General features: G+C 45.2%; 2 protein-coding genes across 2 annotated transcripts; one reads left to right on the top strand and one right to left on the bottom strand.

Annotated features, from left to right (window-relative positions):
- Window positions 1-1,226: 1,226 nt before the first annotated feature.
- On the top strand, window positions 1,227-2,238 carry LOC136536708 (NADPH-dependent aldehyde reductase-like protein, chloroplastic). Its single transcript, XM_066528913.1, has one exon. The coding sequence runs from the start codon at window positions 1,284-1,286 to the stop codon at window positions 2,049-2,051; it is 768 nt and encodes a 255-aa protein (XP_066385010.1). The 5' UTR covers window positions 1,227-1,283; the 3' UTR covers window positions 2,052-2,238.
- Window positions 2,137-7,042, bottom strand: LOC136536698 (plant intracellular Ras-group-related LRR protein 8-like). Its single transcript, XM_066528907.1, has 10 exons — window positions 6,803-7,042; window positions 6,624-6,718; window positions 6,155-6,319; window positions 5,572-5,682; window positions 5,379-5,479; window positions 4,472-4,609; window positions 3,830-3,878; window positions 3,677-3,742; window positions 2,825-2,944; window positions 2,137-2,494 (listed from the first exon to the last, which is right to left on the bottom strand). The coding sequence occupies exons 1-10, from the start codon at window positions 6,957-6,959 to the stop codon at window positions 2,372-2,374; spliced, it is 1,125 nt and encodes a 374-aa protein (XP_066385004.1). The 5' UTR covers window positions 6,960-7,042; the 3' UTR covers window positions 2,137-2,371.
- Between the last annotated feature and the right edge of the window lie 8,280 nt (window positions 7,043-15,322).

Genomic DNA, 15,322 nt, shown 5'->3' with positions numbered 1-15,322 from the left:
AACGTTCTCTCCATGAGCTATCTGTCTTCTTTCCCACAACAGATACCAGCTACCTGTGATAATTAGTTCTGCAAATCCCACACCATTTAGATTCTTAATAGATCCCCCACATCGAATTACTTCTTCTAGCAATGTAGAGTCTGACTGTCAACCCTCAGAATGTTTTCAATCTTGCTCCATAGTCCTAGATGCATCCCCACTTCTTTTGGTATCACAACAAATCAGTATCAGTAGAACAGCTCTGTCCACATAGAAACATCATATGCTTGATATCCTCACACCCTGCGAAGCAAACTGGGCAACTCCCGACATTTTGTAATATGTCTGTTTGTTAGTATCGCCTCGCAAGGAATGACCCATGGAGAATTCTCCATCCAAAAATTTTAATTTTTGCTGGAATCTTCAACTCCCAAAGTTTCTTCCATACCTGATTATCTCTAGCGTCGCTTGCATTCGCTGCCACCTGGTCCCTGCCGAACTTGTGTACCCATTGGCAATGATATGCTGATCTAACCTAGAATAATCCATTTCGGTTGTCGTTGCACCCATGCGGGTGTGTGTCTTGCTTTCCACCTCTCTTAAAAACTCACCACATGACAATAGTCATCTATTTAAGTCGAGTCGATATTGGCCCTGTTCGTTTCGCTGAAAAAACAAGCCGAAACATTGTTCCGGCTGATTTGTTGTGAGAGAAAAATATTGTTCCGGCTGAAAAAAAATAAGCTGAAAAGTACGGATTATAAGAGAATCGAACATAGCTGGTGTCAATTTCATGCAAGATTAATTTTTTTTTATTTCACTAGCATTTAGTATGAGCCATGGAATCTATGTGATTTAAAGTTAGACTAAGTCTAATTAAATTCAACAAAAATAACTAGCTCATTAACATTGACACAAGCGCTACGCAATAAATTGTACGTACAATGCACCGTCATGCTTGCTAATAATTAATTAAATGGGAGATTTATAACTATAGATTTTCTAGGTGTAGAAAAAAATTATTCAGAGTGTAGGTGGACATCACGGGACGGATCGGAGATTCGGAGTTAACTGTGCCACCAGCCCGTCACTGCTCATGTCATCGTCTTTGTCAAGTTGGCTCGACCTACCGAAACTGGTCAATTGCCAAGCCGCCCCTGACGAGAGCCGTGACGTCCGAGCACCTGCGACAACCTGTATAAAGTAGGGCCCCGCGCCACTCCGCAGAACTCGCGTACAGTAGAGAGACACACACACACACGACACGGGCAAACCGCACACAAGCAAACCACAGCGTGCTCGCCATGGCAGCAGCGTCCACCACGACGCCGCTCGACGGCCGCGTCGCGCTCGTCACCGGCGGGTCTCGGGGCATCGGCCGCGAGGTGTCCTCCCACCTCGCCGCGCTCGGCGCACGCGTCGTGGTCAACTACGCCTCCAACCCGGCCAAGGCCGAGGAGCTCGTCGCAGAGCTCGCCTCGCGCGGTCTCCGCGCCGTGGCCGTCCGCGCGGACGTCTCCGACCCGGCCGCCGTGCGTGCGCTCTTCGACCGCGCCGAGGAGGCCTTCGGGTCCCCGCCCCACATAGTGGTGGCCTGCGCGGGCATCATGGACGCCAAGTACCCCGCTCTGGCCGACACCGCCGTCGAGGACTTCGACGCCACGTTCGCGGTGAACACGCGCGGCAAGTTCCTGGTGTGCCGGGAGGCCGCCCGGCGCATCCCTCCCAACAGCGGTGGGCGCATCGTGACGTTCTCATCGTCCACGGTTGCCGTGCTGCCGCCAGGTTACGCGGCGTACGCGGCGTCCAACGCCGCCGTGGAGGCCATGACGAGGATCCTGGCCAAGGAGGTGGCGGCGAAGGGGATCACGGCCAATGTGGTGGCGCCGGGCCCTGTGCGCACGGAGCTTTTCCTTGCCGGGAAGGATGAGGCGTTCCTAGAGAGGGTGAAAAAAACCGTTGGGCGTATAGCCGAGACGACAGACATCGCGCCCGTGGTGGCGTTCCTGGCGAGCGAGGCCTCGTCCTGGGTGAACGGTCAGGTTATCAGGGTCAATGGGGGCGTCGCGTGAGTGCGCCCGCTTGCTGAAAATTGACGGTGTTTATCTCATTATCTGCCACGGCTTTTCCAACGATGTTGGTACGCTGGCATGTGTCAGTATCAGTATGCGTCATTCATGGTATTTTGTATAGTCTGGTTCCATAGTACCATGGTATAAATATTCAGCGGTGCCATGTATTTCTCAACACGTCTATCTATATGTGACTGAGTAAAAAGTTGTTCGTCTCGCTCTCCATAAAAAAAAATAGTCTTCAGTTCTCAGCTGTACACTTCTACAGCTGTTTGGGAAAAACGTCATAGCAAACGATTATGCTGACAACAGGCAGGCAATCACCTTCGCCTGTTATCATCATCCGCGCCTTCGTCGAACACACCAGATGAGCCGACACGGAAGTCGAGCTGCTTCTGATGTTTCTGCCTCCGCCGCTCGTCGAACTCCTCCCACCCCTCCACCTGTTTGGGAATTGGAACAGGTCAAATTGAGAATGCCACTGGAAAATGCCTCTATCAGAGCCCAAGGCCAAACTTATGCAGCCAAATTAATCAGCTATACGCAAGTGCTGTACTTGTCTAAAAAAGGAATAATAAATATATAAAAAGTGCATATCTACTAGGCCACCGCGAACAAATGGTGATATTAGACACATAAATATAGGGTGTAACCATACAGAGCAGATCGCAATACGGCAATGAAGGTAACAAAGTAGTATCAATACTAACAAAGTGTGAAGGGAAAATATGAACATGCACGGGCAGGCATGCAGACTCTTGAGGAAATGGTACCTGTCGAAGAACATCATTTGTGATTTCTGTGCCATGGAGATCGAGTGTAATAAGCTGCGAGCATTTTTTGAATAACATTGCTGGCAAGGAAGTAAGGCCATTGTTCCGTATATGCAAAACCTGTTGAATAAATTTGTTTCATATAAAGAATGTTACACACTGGTAGTATGTTCCTTGTATGCAAAAACTGTTGAATAAATTTGTTTCATATAAAGAATGTTACACACTGGTCGCTAATGTACAACTGTAAATAAAAAAATGAGAACAAATTTGTAGCAAAAAAAAAAAGACACAAATAAATATTACCCTCAACAAATATTATAGAAGAGCCAGAAGCAGCATGATAGTTTTGTCAAGTTAAACTAAACTGGTCCACTAATAGGTGTTAATGAAATAATAGTATTCAAGAAGAACTGACTCTTTGTGGCAGTCCCAGGTCGGCAGGACGTAAACCCAAAGTTCCATGCATGATATACTGAGAAACAAAGAAAATAGCTCCTTTTTTTTCATAAGACCACAAAACTGCATGCTAAGTTTTGTTGCACACTATTGAATCTCTTACATCTTGTAGTTCTGCAGCTATGGACTGGACTAATAACTCTGTATTCATTCATACACCTTCTATGTCAAAATTGTTGCAATTGGACAATGAATATTTTGTGGTACCATCCATACTGTGAAAACCATTGCTATCTCACAATGAGACATTCGGAATTTTAACAAATTATTAAGATAACATAATATGCTAATTCAGCATTTCATTTGCTGTAAGTGATGATATATCAATATATCATCTTAGCAATTTTATGTTTTGATCACAAATGCACCTTTCATGCATCTAAAAGCACACACCTTAAGATTACAAAGGTTCCCAAAGGCCTCTGGCAGTTCAGTTAAGAGATTTGATGACAGGTCAACCTGAAAATTTCAAAAATCAGGTTCAATACAGAGTGCTCTACAAGAATATATGAGGCAGAAGCAGGTCATATGTAAGAGAAAACACACCTCAGTGAGAGATTCACAATCTCCTATTGATGAAGGCAATAAAGTTATCCTGCCAACAAGTGTAAACGAGTCAAATGTGACATTCACCATAACATCTAAGTTTTAATTCCTTAACAAAACAGTACTAGTATAGTTTTCATAAGAAGTAACAGAAAAAGCATTTCTTCTCCCAATAACACCTTTTTTTCTATGATAGAATAGAACTAGTAACAACCTAATAGTGTTTGCACATTACTAACTATGAAGTGCACTTGAAAACAGAAACTGACTAAGGTCTTTGACTTTTTCTGGGCTGCAAATGTACTCTTTGGGTTACATAAATATAATAAAGTTGTATTAAAAATAGAATCAGCAGTACATAATTATAGCAGTCAGCAGTCTCAATGTCAACTCGTAAGACATTGGTCTATCAAACCATCCAGACATGGTTCTTTTCAACCCTCAACATGATTGACAAACAGTCAATCTCAAATGGGAACACATCAGTAACATCGCATCACTCTTCATCTGAAGCATTCCTTTACAAGTATGTAGAATAAACAAAATTACAAAATCGGAATTCAGTTATGATTATAAATATGTAAAAGTATGACAAAACAAATAAGGTACTGCAAGCCAAAAATGATGAGTTCTGGCACAAACCTATTGTTACTTGCTATGAGAATCTGGAGGTGCTTCAGCTGTCCTATTTCTATTGGCAAGTTATCAAGCCTGTTATTTGCAACACGTAGTTCACGTAGAGAAGTCAGCAAGCCCAAAGTTGATGGCAAGCTAACCAGTCTGCAAGATAAAGAAGAAAGTGGATGATCACATTATCTTATTTTCATAAAAAAGGGCAGACCCAGTGCCGGAGGCTCCCACATGAGTGGGGTCTGGGGAAGACATTATCTTATTTTCATGTATAACAAAAACATGCATATCAGTCATCATGCCCAATAACACTAAGAAGATAAGAGATACTGTATTCTAATTAGAACTATGAAATATCCCATTTTTGTACCAATGTGATACTTTACAAGTTTACATACATCTTGGTGGCAGGAGTCAACTGCGAAATTTTCTATTCAACATGTTGACAGAAATATAGGTGAAAAACAATGCGGTCATGAGGTTTAGTTGCTCAATAGGATAATTCAACTATCCCATTTAACTGAAAAAATCATGAATACGTATAGGCATCTTCAGAGAACTAATGTAGATGTTTAGCACAATAATCTGCACTGCACCCGATTAACCACTCAGATGCATCTCCTGCCTGAAGGATTCCACCACACACTAAAGAAAAAGTTAGAAGCCAAGATTTAGTATGCATTCTCTCTTATACTTCCACATATGGCATGTTTCAGCTTTCTGTCAGCTATTGGTTGATTATAGACCAATACCTAGCTGCTAGCTCGCAGAGCAAAAGTTTGAGAATATAAAGAACAAAAAACAGTTTTGGAGAACACAGCTATAAACATTGTTTTATATCCACTGGCAACATCACAGAATATTCATAGTACTACTATGAATAACAGTAACGGGACAAGAGTTTCAGAATAGGACATACCGGTTTTCGCTTAAAGATAAATTCAATAACTTTTGAAGACATGATAGACCTTCCCAGTAGATGCTATCATCAGTTATATCATTAGCAGTTAGGAGCAATTTCTGCAATATAAAATTAAGTCATGTACACACAATTATAGTTCCTTATGGAAGGAGAAAATAACCCAATTCACTCGGTGGGAAAGAATAATTACATTTAGAGATTTAAGAGCAGAGATTTTGTGTGGAATTTCCTTGATACTGTTGTTGCTGATGTCTAGTATTCGTATCGAGGGGCCACAATCCCAGACTTCTTCAGGCACTACCTATAGAGAAGGCACCCACAAAGATTAAGTCTAACTTTGTTCAAAGGGACTTGGTATAGGAAAATAACCAAGTGATAACAAATCAATATCATCGAATCAATAACCAAGTGATAACAAATCAATATCATCGAATGTTTGGTGATAAAACTGTAGGCACCAAACCGAGATGCCATAACTAATTCAGTATATAGTTTATGGCTACAGATCATTGTGTCAATCATGACCAGAAATCTACAAAAGGATCCTTGCAAAATTAGTGTTAGACATTTTCTTCTAGGGTCTGTTTGCAAATTGTAATAAAGGCGGTAATAAAGCATGTAATGGTATTTCTTCATGACCAATATGCTGAGAGCACTTCCATTGGCCATGGGTAGATTTGTAGATTTCACAAATTCAAATCACAATTATCCTATGCCGGCATGCATCAACAGGACCTTCATAAAAGTGATTCAAACAAATCGGAATAAGATACCTTCAAGTCACAATCATTCAGCGCAACAACACCTGTTAACTTCCAGCGCTCAGATCGGCTTTTGGTGACAACTGCCTCTGGTTTTTGTGTTTGACTTTCCTTAACATTTGAAGGCCTTTTTATAGTTGTTGCTGAGCTACTGCTATTCTTTGTGATAGGTCCATCCTGTTTAAGAGTAGACAACGAAAGCAGATTCTGTAAACACTCCACATTCAATGGTGAAATTAAGCAAGTTACCCTATTGTCTATGGAACACTTGCCCAGTAACAAGGAGCAACTGAAATTTTCCTCCCTGCACTTCCAGGTGCCAGCACAGCTCACCCGTAAAAAATCGAACTTATGCACACGCTCATGGACATCCTACTCCAACAAACTCAATGCTAAATATCTGAACTAACTAACAGAAAGATCACAGCAAAGCAGCACAGATATGGGGAATTAGGACAGATCGAGGTCACTGATGCCGTACCCCCTGATGAAGCCCCTGCGACGCGATGAGCATGACCTTGGATCCGTCCACAATTTGCATCGAGCTCAGGCTTGCGGCATCCTGGAGCAATTTGCCTGCGACCACGAGGGAGTGAGGATTGGCTACTATGGGAACGAATCCGCGGACTCAGGAGGTAACAAGGGTTTGGGGATCGGTGCCTTTGCAGATGAGCCTCTGGCCGCGCGGGAGGACATTGGTGAGCGGCTGGAGGAGGCGCTTCAGCTCCGCGCCGGAGGCCGCGGCCGGGACCTCCACGGGGATGGTCCGCCCGGCGAACTTGACCTGGACGGTGATGGTGGTAGGTGCGGCCTCCATTACCTCTGTGCCGTCAGTCCGTCACCAGCCCAAAGACAAGACTCACAAGTCAGGGATTCTGTTTGGCTCTGCTCTGTTCAGAAACAACTGCCTATGCGAGATGCACTTTCAGCACTGTTTCTTTTTCTTTTTTTATATCTTCTTCGTTTCTTCTGGTGTTCTAGGAACGTGTTTAAATCCGGTGACTAAAATTTAGTCTATGGCCTTGTTTAGTTTGCAAGTTTTTTCACTCTTTCTCCATCACATCAAATCTTTGGACACATGCATGGAGTATTAAATGTAGATAAAAAAAACTAATTACACAGTTTGATTGTAAATTACGAGACGAATCTTTTGAGCCTAGTTAGGCCATGATTGAACAATAATTGTCAAATACAAACGAAAGTGCTACAGTGCCAAATACTGATTCCTAACCCCAATCTAAACAAGGCATATGTCACATTTAACGTTTGATGCTAATTAGAATTTAGAAGGACTAAACATGAGTTAATTATAAAATTAATTGCACATGAAACCAAATGGGCCCTTAGAGCAACTCTAAGAGCATAGGTAAATTTGGATAGATAAACCGGCTATCCAAAACAACTTAGCTTGTCGAAGTACGAAAGTTCTGCAGCAGCTTTTCTAAAACCAGCTCGCTATTTGTTTTCCAACCTGTCGCTAGTCATCAGGCCTACATTGAAGTGCAACGGCATCACTTTGGAGCACACCGTCGAACACCTTCATGGCATGCCTTGCTTCTCGTCGAAGCGTCATGCCTCACTGCCAGAATAGGCCGCCGCCGCAGTGTGCTTGTGCGGGTCGAGCGTGAGCAGATCGATGACGTTTGTGTTCGCGACGGCGATAGCTCCATGTTTGCGACGCCATCTGCCTCCAGCTTCTCTACGCCACTACGGACGAGATGGCCGGCCGTCGAGCACCTCGTCACAGACCATCTTCCAAAGCCTGAGGCCTGAGCTAAAACGTTGCGGAAGCACCAGAGCCCTACTCGAACATGTGCACTTCCTTGGGACCGTGTTGCTTGGCGGCAGCTGATGTAGTACGCACTGCTTGCTCGTCGAAGCTCGACGTGGCCACGGAGTCGATTGTGGGGTGCAAAGAAAAGAGATCCGCCGCCCCGACATGCGCACGGGCGCGCTATGCAGTAGCGCGGCGCCGGCAGCACAGAGATGAAGTCAGCATGTGCGAAGCTGGATGCCTGGATCCCTAGGGGTGGCGTCCCGTGACGACGACGAGGTGCATCTTGTCCTGCCCATCTGCCCATTTGGCAAGCGAGGGACGCTGGCTATCTATGACGAGCGAGACTCAAGGAATAACTCGTGGCTATTTTTATAAAGCGAGATAGATAATCTATTGGAGGCTGGTTTTACACCAAATTATCTAAATGAGACTATACATGACGTGGTGACAAGTCTCTCGGAGTTGCTCTTATTCTCTTCTCGTGTCAAATCAAATTATAAAAAATGACTTCCGCATTATTACTATAAAACATCACTTCGACAGTACAAGAACTTGTCTTATACTAAGTATAGATACGTCATCAAACTATAAAGGCCATGTTCTGCTGCACTACTTTAGCGGTACTTTTCAACGAATAAATAGTATTTTTCTCTCGCAACATTTCAGTATAAGCATCAGCATAAGCTAAATTAAGTCGCATCTTTTGGACACAATACTTATGGTGAGCTTGTAAGATACGTACAAGAAATCTTTAAAGGTAACTATTTATAGAAGTAGGATGTGTGTAATTACTTTTGTAGTGGTGAGTATGCACGTATGTGTATCGGGTAGGGATGAAAACGGTTGGAAACGGTCGGAAAATGTCTTAATTATTCCTGCTCCTGTATTTTTTGGCCGGGAACGGGAACGGGAAGGTCGGACGGGAAAACGAATCCGGTATTACGGGATATCGGGAACGGAATATTTCTAACGGGAACATGTCGATTACGATCGGGAAGCGGTAACACAAGACGGGAACATCGATATATGTAACCACTTGAAACAGTGAGCCCGATGCAATAATAGCAACCATGTATAATCCATATGCAAACAATAGCAAACAGTGCGCGTCTCCGTGGCATAGAAATAAAAATTTGCACGGATGACAGATGATCATTGCAAATTAGGCAATTAGCAATTAAAAAAATTAGAAATCATATCATATAGTTTATACTTACTTTGCGGCTGCTTGCACCTTGCACTGTTGCGCTTGCGCCTGCAGATTTGCTTGCTCACAGAGTCGCAACGAATCAGTGGTCGCTCGGGCTCGGCTGCTTGGTGCTCGCTATTGGCGGCCGCCGGCCGGACGCGGGCACGACGGCGCAACACAGACTGCAGCTCTGCCTCTGATGTCCACCTGTCCACAGTCCACTCCGCTTCTGAATGACTGAATCGCTGATCGGGATCGCTCGCGTGGAACTGGAAGCGACGCCGACGCGAGTAGCGAGGCGTGAGGCGCCGCCGCCGATGTTAATTTTCTCGTTGCGACTCCTGCGAGTCGTCTGCGGCCTTAAAAACGGGAATTTTCCGCGGGAGTTTTCCTGACCAAATACTGGATCCGCTAATTCGGTCGGGAAATCACTCTAACCGATTTCGACCCGGATTCGCCGAATTTTTCCGGATTTCTTCCCGAATCCGTTTTTCCCAAGAAAATGATATCCGATCGGGAATTCTGGTGTTCGGTGTCGGTCGGTACGGGAATTTCCAGTTCCCGCTTTCATCCCTAGTATTGGGTGTAAAACAAATGAGTCCAAAATATTCATTTTTTCCTTATTATAAGATGTATAGTTAAATGCATGAATGGCTTCTGCAAATGCATTTTTAGTCTCTAAACTTGTCAATCAGTACACCGCACTGGTTGGTACGGTCTAGAAATGGACTTGCTATGCACTTAGCTATGCACTTATTAACAAATTTAGGGATGTGCGGTGCACCCATATTAACAAGTTCAGAGACCTAAAATATATTTTTAAAGTTTGTGAACCTGAGTGGCACATGTTGATAAGTTGAAGGACCGTTGATGCATCAATATCCATGGATATCCATAGCAAAAAAAAACTAGCATTTGTGGGAGGAAGGAGTCAGGTAGTTTGAAGTTTATTTGAATATTACGGGTGTCATGAAGGGCCTTCAACTTTTAAAAATATTTTTAAGCTCCCAAAATTATCTTGAATTTTCATGGATGTCCTAATAAACTCTCAAAACACCATTTTTAGATTTTGAAACTTGTCCTTTTGGTACTTGAATAGGCCTTTGTCCGCCAACGTAGCATTCTCCCCTACAAAACCCGCCCGATTCCAGCAGGAGAAGCAGGGTCCACGTCACCCTAATTTTTTCAGCCGTCGGATCTTCGATCGTGCGGCCCAGATCGCTTGGAGTAGATTCTATCGAAAGCGGCTTCTCGCGCTTCTCCTTGTGTCGGTGTTTTATCGACCGACTATTGAATTTGTATGAATGTCGCGCTGCTCCAGGAAGATGATGGTAGCATCCAAAAGACACAAGGAATTATACTGGTTCAAGCCGGAACCCTACGCCCAGTCTCAGAGAAGATCGAGTGCATGTTCCTCGGTTGAATGCTCTGAAGTTCTTACAACGGGGGTTGCAAGAAGAGTGAAAGAGATAGGAGAGTGGAGAGGGACATGCTGAATGAAGTCTCGAGAGTCCGTCCCCTTAGATTGGTGCCCTGGCTGCCCTTATATAGAGTCCGAGGCCAGGCCACATACAAAGAAAGAAGTTCTCCCGACCGTGCGGTCATGAGCCTAAGGGAGGGAAACTAGCTAGCTTGGTCGGCAAGCAAGGCCTTCTTGTCTTGGTGTAGTGGACATCCGGGTGTGGTTGTCGTCATGGTCTTGTGCTCATGTTGCGGTATGTGGTGGCGTAGTGCTACTGTGCCAGCCGCAGCGGCACTGTTGGCACGGTGGTGGTTCGTCGGCCGTCCTGTGCGACATGGTCTTCGTCGTGGCCTTTGTCACTGCCTCCTGATCTCCCAGAGGCGTCGTACATAAATTGGTAGCCGCCCCCAGATCATTGGTTGTCTCGCTGCTCGTGGAGCTAATGGCCATGATCTCGGGTTCCAGGGTCGTGGCCTACGTTGGCCTGGATGGCCCTGAAAGTCAAGGCCGTAGCCGCGAGCCCATCCCGTAGTGGGTGGGACCGTACGCCCATCGCATCGGGCCATACCTGGACGGTGGTCACCATATCTATTGTCACCGCCTAGCGGTCCTCTCTTGTCTGCGGCGTGGCGTAGGGATGGCGCCAGCTCCGAGACGGCTGTCCCCTCGATCCTCGTGGACTGAGCAGGCGTGCCTGTCCTTGTCTAGACAGTTGTACCTGGTGAGCCTCGACCCCTCCTCACCCCCCAGGGGTCGGGACGAGAGAGAGGGCGTGCGGCGTGTGGTGAAGGGAAGAGGGAGAGGTTGTGGCCGACTCCCTGTCGCAGCATTCGGCCCACGCCTTCACAGCTTAGTTGGGCCGCGTTGGTTTGGGCTTGCACAGCTAAGTTGGGCCTCGGTTATTTGGGCTTATACTAGCTAGCGTATCATGAACCTCCCTAGTGACTAACTAATCGGTGTCTTGAGATACCCGGGGTATCATAACCCCGACACCTTGCCTTCTCTCGCTTCTCCTCTGCTTCCCCCGCTTCTCTTCTGAATCTAGAGAAGCAAATATATATCCCAGCTTCTGCTTCTCCATCCATCTTCTCTCTCCCTCCTCTCTCCTCTTCGCTCTCTCTCGCTCTCACCGTCTCTCTCCAACACAGGCAAGGCGACGACGCGAGCGGGCTGTGATGGCAGCACCCGCCCTCCTCCTCCTCTGTCCTCCCTCCCCTTCCTCTCTCTCTCCTCTTCCTGCCCGAGGCAGCGGTAGGCGCGAGGCGGCAGCGGTCACGACGCGGCAGCACCCCCTACAGGCGGCGCGGCGGCGTGGGTGGCTCCTCAACACCTCGTCCTGCTGGGGAACGTGTGCTCCTCTAGTTGCCGAAACCCTAGCTACCTATACGTGTGCTGCAAATTGGTTACATGCTTGCTACTTCTTCTGATCTGGTTTCATTTTTGTTTTTCAGGATTGATTTCAGCTCGCTTCCTTCTCTTCCTTCTTAGGGTTTGTCTATGATTGTACAGGTACAAAGGAAGGGAGTTTCAGCATCATCAAGACAACATGTGTATAATTCCTAGGACAACTCTTATTTCGTGTGGCTGATTCCACAGTTTGGTTGAGGTACATCTTATGTAGAAATTACAGCAAATTTTAAAGATTTGGCAAATATAAATTTATGCAATGGATAGTCCAATGGCCTAATTATAGATGGCCAACGGGCCGGCCCGACACGGCACGGGCCTGTGCCAGCACGGCCCGATAGCCAACGGGCCGGCACGGCACGCCGTGCCTTCCGGACCGTGCCTCACCGGCCCACAGGCCTGGCCTCCGGCCCAGGCACGGCCCTATGGGCTGATTTTTGTGCCGTGCTGGTCCGCGAGGCACGGCCAGAATCACGGGCCGCGCCAGCCCATGGCCCGTTACCCTTTTTATTCACAAACATATCATAGTTTCACATTCAGTCATAGATCACATAATGAGAATCAAAGTTTCAATATTCATACATTCACATCCACAGATGACAGATGACAGTTTCATAATCCAATACATTCACAGTCACAGATCACAGAATCAAAGTCCAAAACTCCAAATGTCCGAAGTCCGATACATTCACAGTTTCATACATTCACAGAAGCGAAGTCGAAATGTTCGATACATTCACAGAATCACAGATCACAGTTTCATAACCAAAATGAGCTGTTTAGTGCAATGCTGCCTCATTAAAAACCTTTCTAGGTAAAACTCACCCTTGTGAGAAACCTTAGAAAGGAAAAAAGAGTGCAGCCAGCTCTTAAGTCTTAATTAACCATTGTTCAAATGATAGACAAGTCTTTCACAGTCACTCACCCTTTCACAGTCACAGACTCACAGATCACCCACACCCTCTTAAAAGTCAAGTCTCAACCTCATTACCTCACTAAGTACCAATACCAGGAGCACCACCAGCAGGTTCATCTTCATCAAGGTACAAGTTCTAGAATGAGTCTTCCAGCTCTTGGTTGTCAGCAGCATGCTGTTCCCTTTTTTCTCCCAACTCCCAGTCCTTTAAGCAGGTTAGCATCTCTACGGTCTTTGGTGACAAGCACCACCGCCGTTCCTCGATTATCCTACCTATCAAACTGAAACAAGACTCCGAAGAGACAGTAGATACAGGAACTGATAGGATATCTCTAGCCATTATAGACAGGATTGGAAATGTTAGCTTGTGGTCATGCCACCACAGAAGTAGGTCAAAATCATCCTCATAAGAAGTGACATTGTCACTGTCTAAGTAAGCTGAGAGCTCACAAAGAGAAGTAGATGAAGATGAAGAGGTAGGGAGAGGGGAAGGACCAACAACACTTGATCCACGGCCAAAGATTCTTCCCCAGGCCTGCTTTTTCTTACCTGTATGATGTGATGGTTGTGCAACCCTTTGAGACCTAGCTGCACCAAACTTGCTCTCATATTTGTTAAACAGTTTATACAATTCAGTTTTGATATCAGCATAGTATGAACTGTACTCAGAACAGGTGTATTCACCAAGTAATTGTAGCACATTAAAGAAACATCTCATCTTAGCTCTAGGATCAAGAATGAATGCATATGAATATAACAGAGGTATGTCCTACCAATATTTAAGGAACTTAAGCTTCATAGGTAATACAATAGCTCTCAGATTATGTTCTTTTTCACATGCATGCAAATGAGAAGCAATCTCTAGGATATGATGCAGAACAAGTGGACTTGTAGGATAATAAACACCAGACAAAACAACAGTGGAGTCATAGAAGAGTTCTAGGAACTCCAATAACTTCTCAGCAAAATACCAATGATTTGTATTCAACAATTGTGAACCATAATAGAAATTAATGAACACAGAAAAGACATTCTTGTATGGAACCAAGTGTTTAAGCATCAGGTAAGTAGAATTCCATCTAACATCCATATCCAAGCCAAACTTTCTAGGTCTAACACCCTTAGCATTACAATATTCCTTGAACAATGCAATTCTTTGATTAGAGGAATTTAAGAAGTTAATTGCAGTTCTAAAATCTTCTGTGTAAGGTTTTAACATCTTTAATCTAGATTTTACAATGAGATTAATGATATGACAAGCACAACGTTGATGTACAAGACCGTACTTATGGTTACTAGGATCCAAATGATCAGGTGAACGATCAGGACCCAAGTAAGAAGCAAATAGAGGTGTCAAAGTGTTCATAGCCTTAGCATTAGAAGAAGCATTGTCTAGAGTGACAGATAAAATCTTGTCAGTCAGACAATACTCCTCAACCACAGCAGTAATTCTTTCAGCAATGTTTTCACCAGAATGTTTAACCTCAATTAGCCTAAGACCAATTACCCTTTTCTATAACTCCCAATCAGCATTCACATAGTGAGCAACAACACTAATATAGTCCTCCTTCGCATTACCAGACCAAATGTCTAAAGTCAAAGCAACAGAAGTAGCAGCAGGCAACACAAAATTCTTAAGCTTATCACGGCGTTCAGTAAACAGCTTACCAAGATCTCTAGTGGTGGTCTGTCTAGAAACCTTGGCAAAGCTAGGGTTATGAGCAAGAACAATGTAATCTTCCCATGCCTGTGACTCACCTATACCTAATGGAAGGTCAAGCCTAGCAATCAACCTACACAACTCAGAGCGAGCAACAGCAGGATTGTAGTCCCAGTTATGCACAGATCCATCAGGATTGAAAGAAAGCCTAGACTGAACCCTAGCAGCATAATCAACCTTTTTCCTACAAGATTTCTGATGCCTAATCAAATGGCCAGCGCCAGTAGAAGATCTAGTAGACAATCTACTCTTACACATTTTACAGATAGCAGCAGTTCGAACCTTTTGACCATTCACAGTCTCATAGATCTCATCAAAATCAACCCAGACATCAGATTTACGCTTACCAAGGCATGATGTACCATCTGTGCTGTTGGAGCCGACCGGTGTCCCTATCGCCGTCGCCGACGGCACCGGCTCCGCCCCTCCACCACCGTCGTCACCGTCCAGATCGATCGGAGTAGAGCCGCTACAGACATCGATACCCAACAACGCAGCAGCGTCGTCACGGATGTCGTCGTCGTCCTCTGGGAGCAGCCCTGCCACGATTAGGTCATCGTTGCTAGTGAGTGGATAGACGACATCATTGTCATCCACCATGGCGACCTTGACCGCAGACGGCTTATCTCTAGCACCGTTCCTCAACGGTGCGCGCGGCCGCCGTGCCCGGTCTATGCCATAGGAAGAGGACGATGAGGCATCGGCAACC

Source organism: Miscanthus floridulus, chromosome 1 (assembly GCF_019320115.1).
Source record: "Miscanthus floridulus cultivar M001 chromosome 1, ASM1932011v1, whole genome shotgun sequence".
NCBI lineage: Eukaryota > Viridiplantae > Streptophyta > Magnoliopsida > Poales > Poaceae > Miscanthus > Miscanthus floridulus.
Note: the sequence above shows the minus strand (reverse complement) of the source record. Positions and strands in the feature narration are given on the sequence as shown.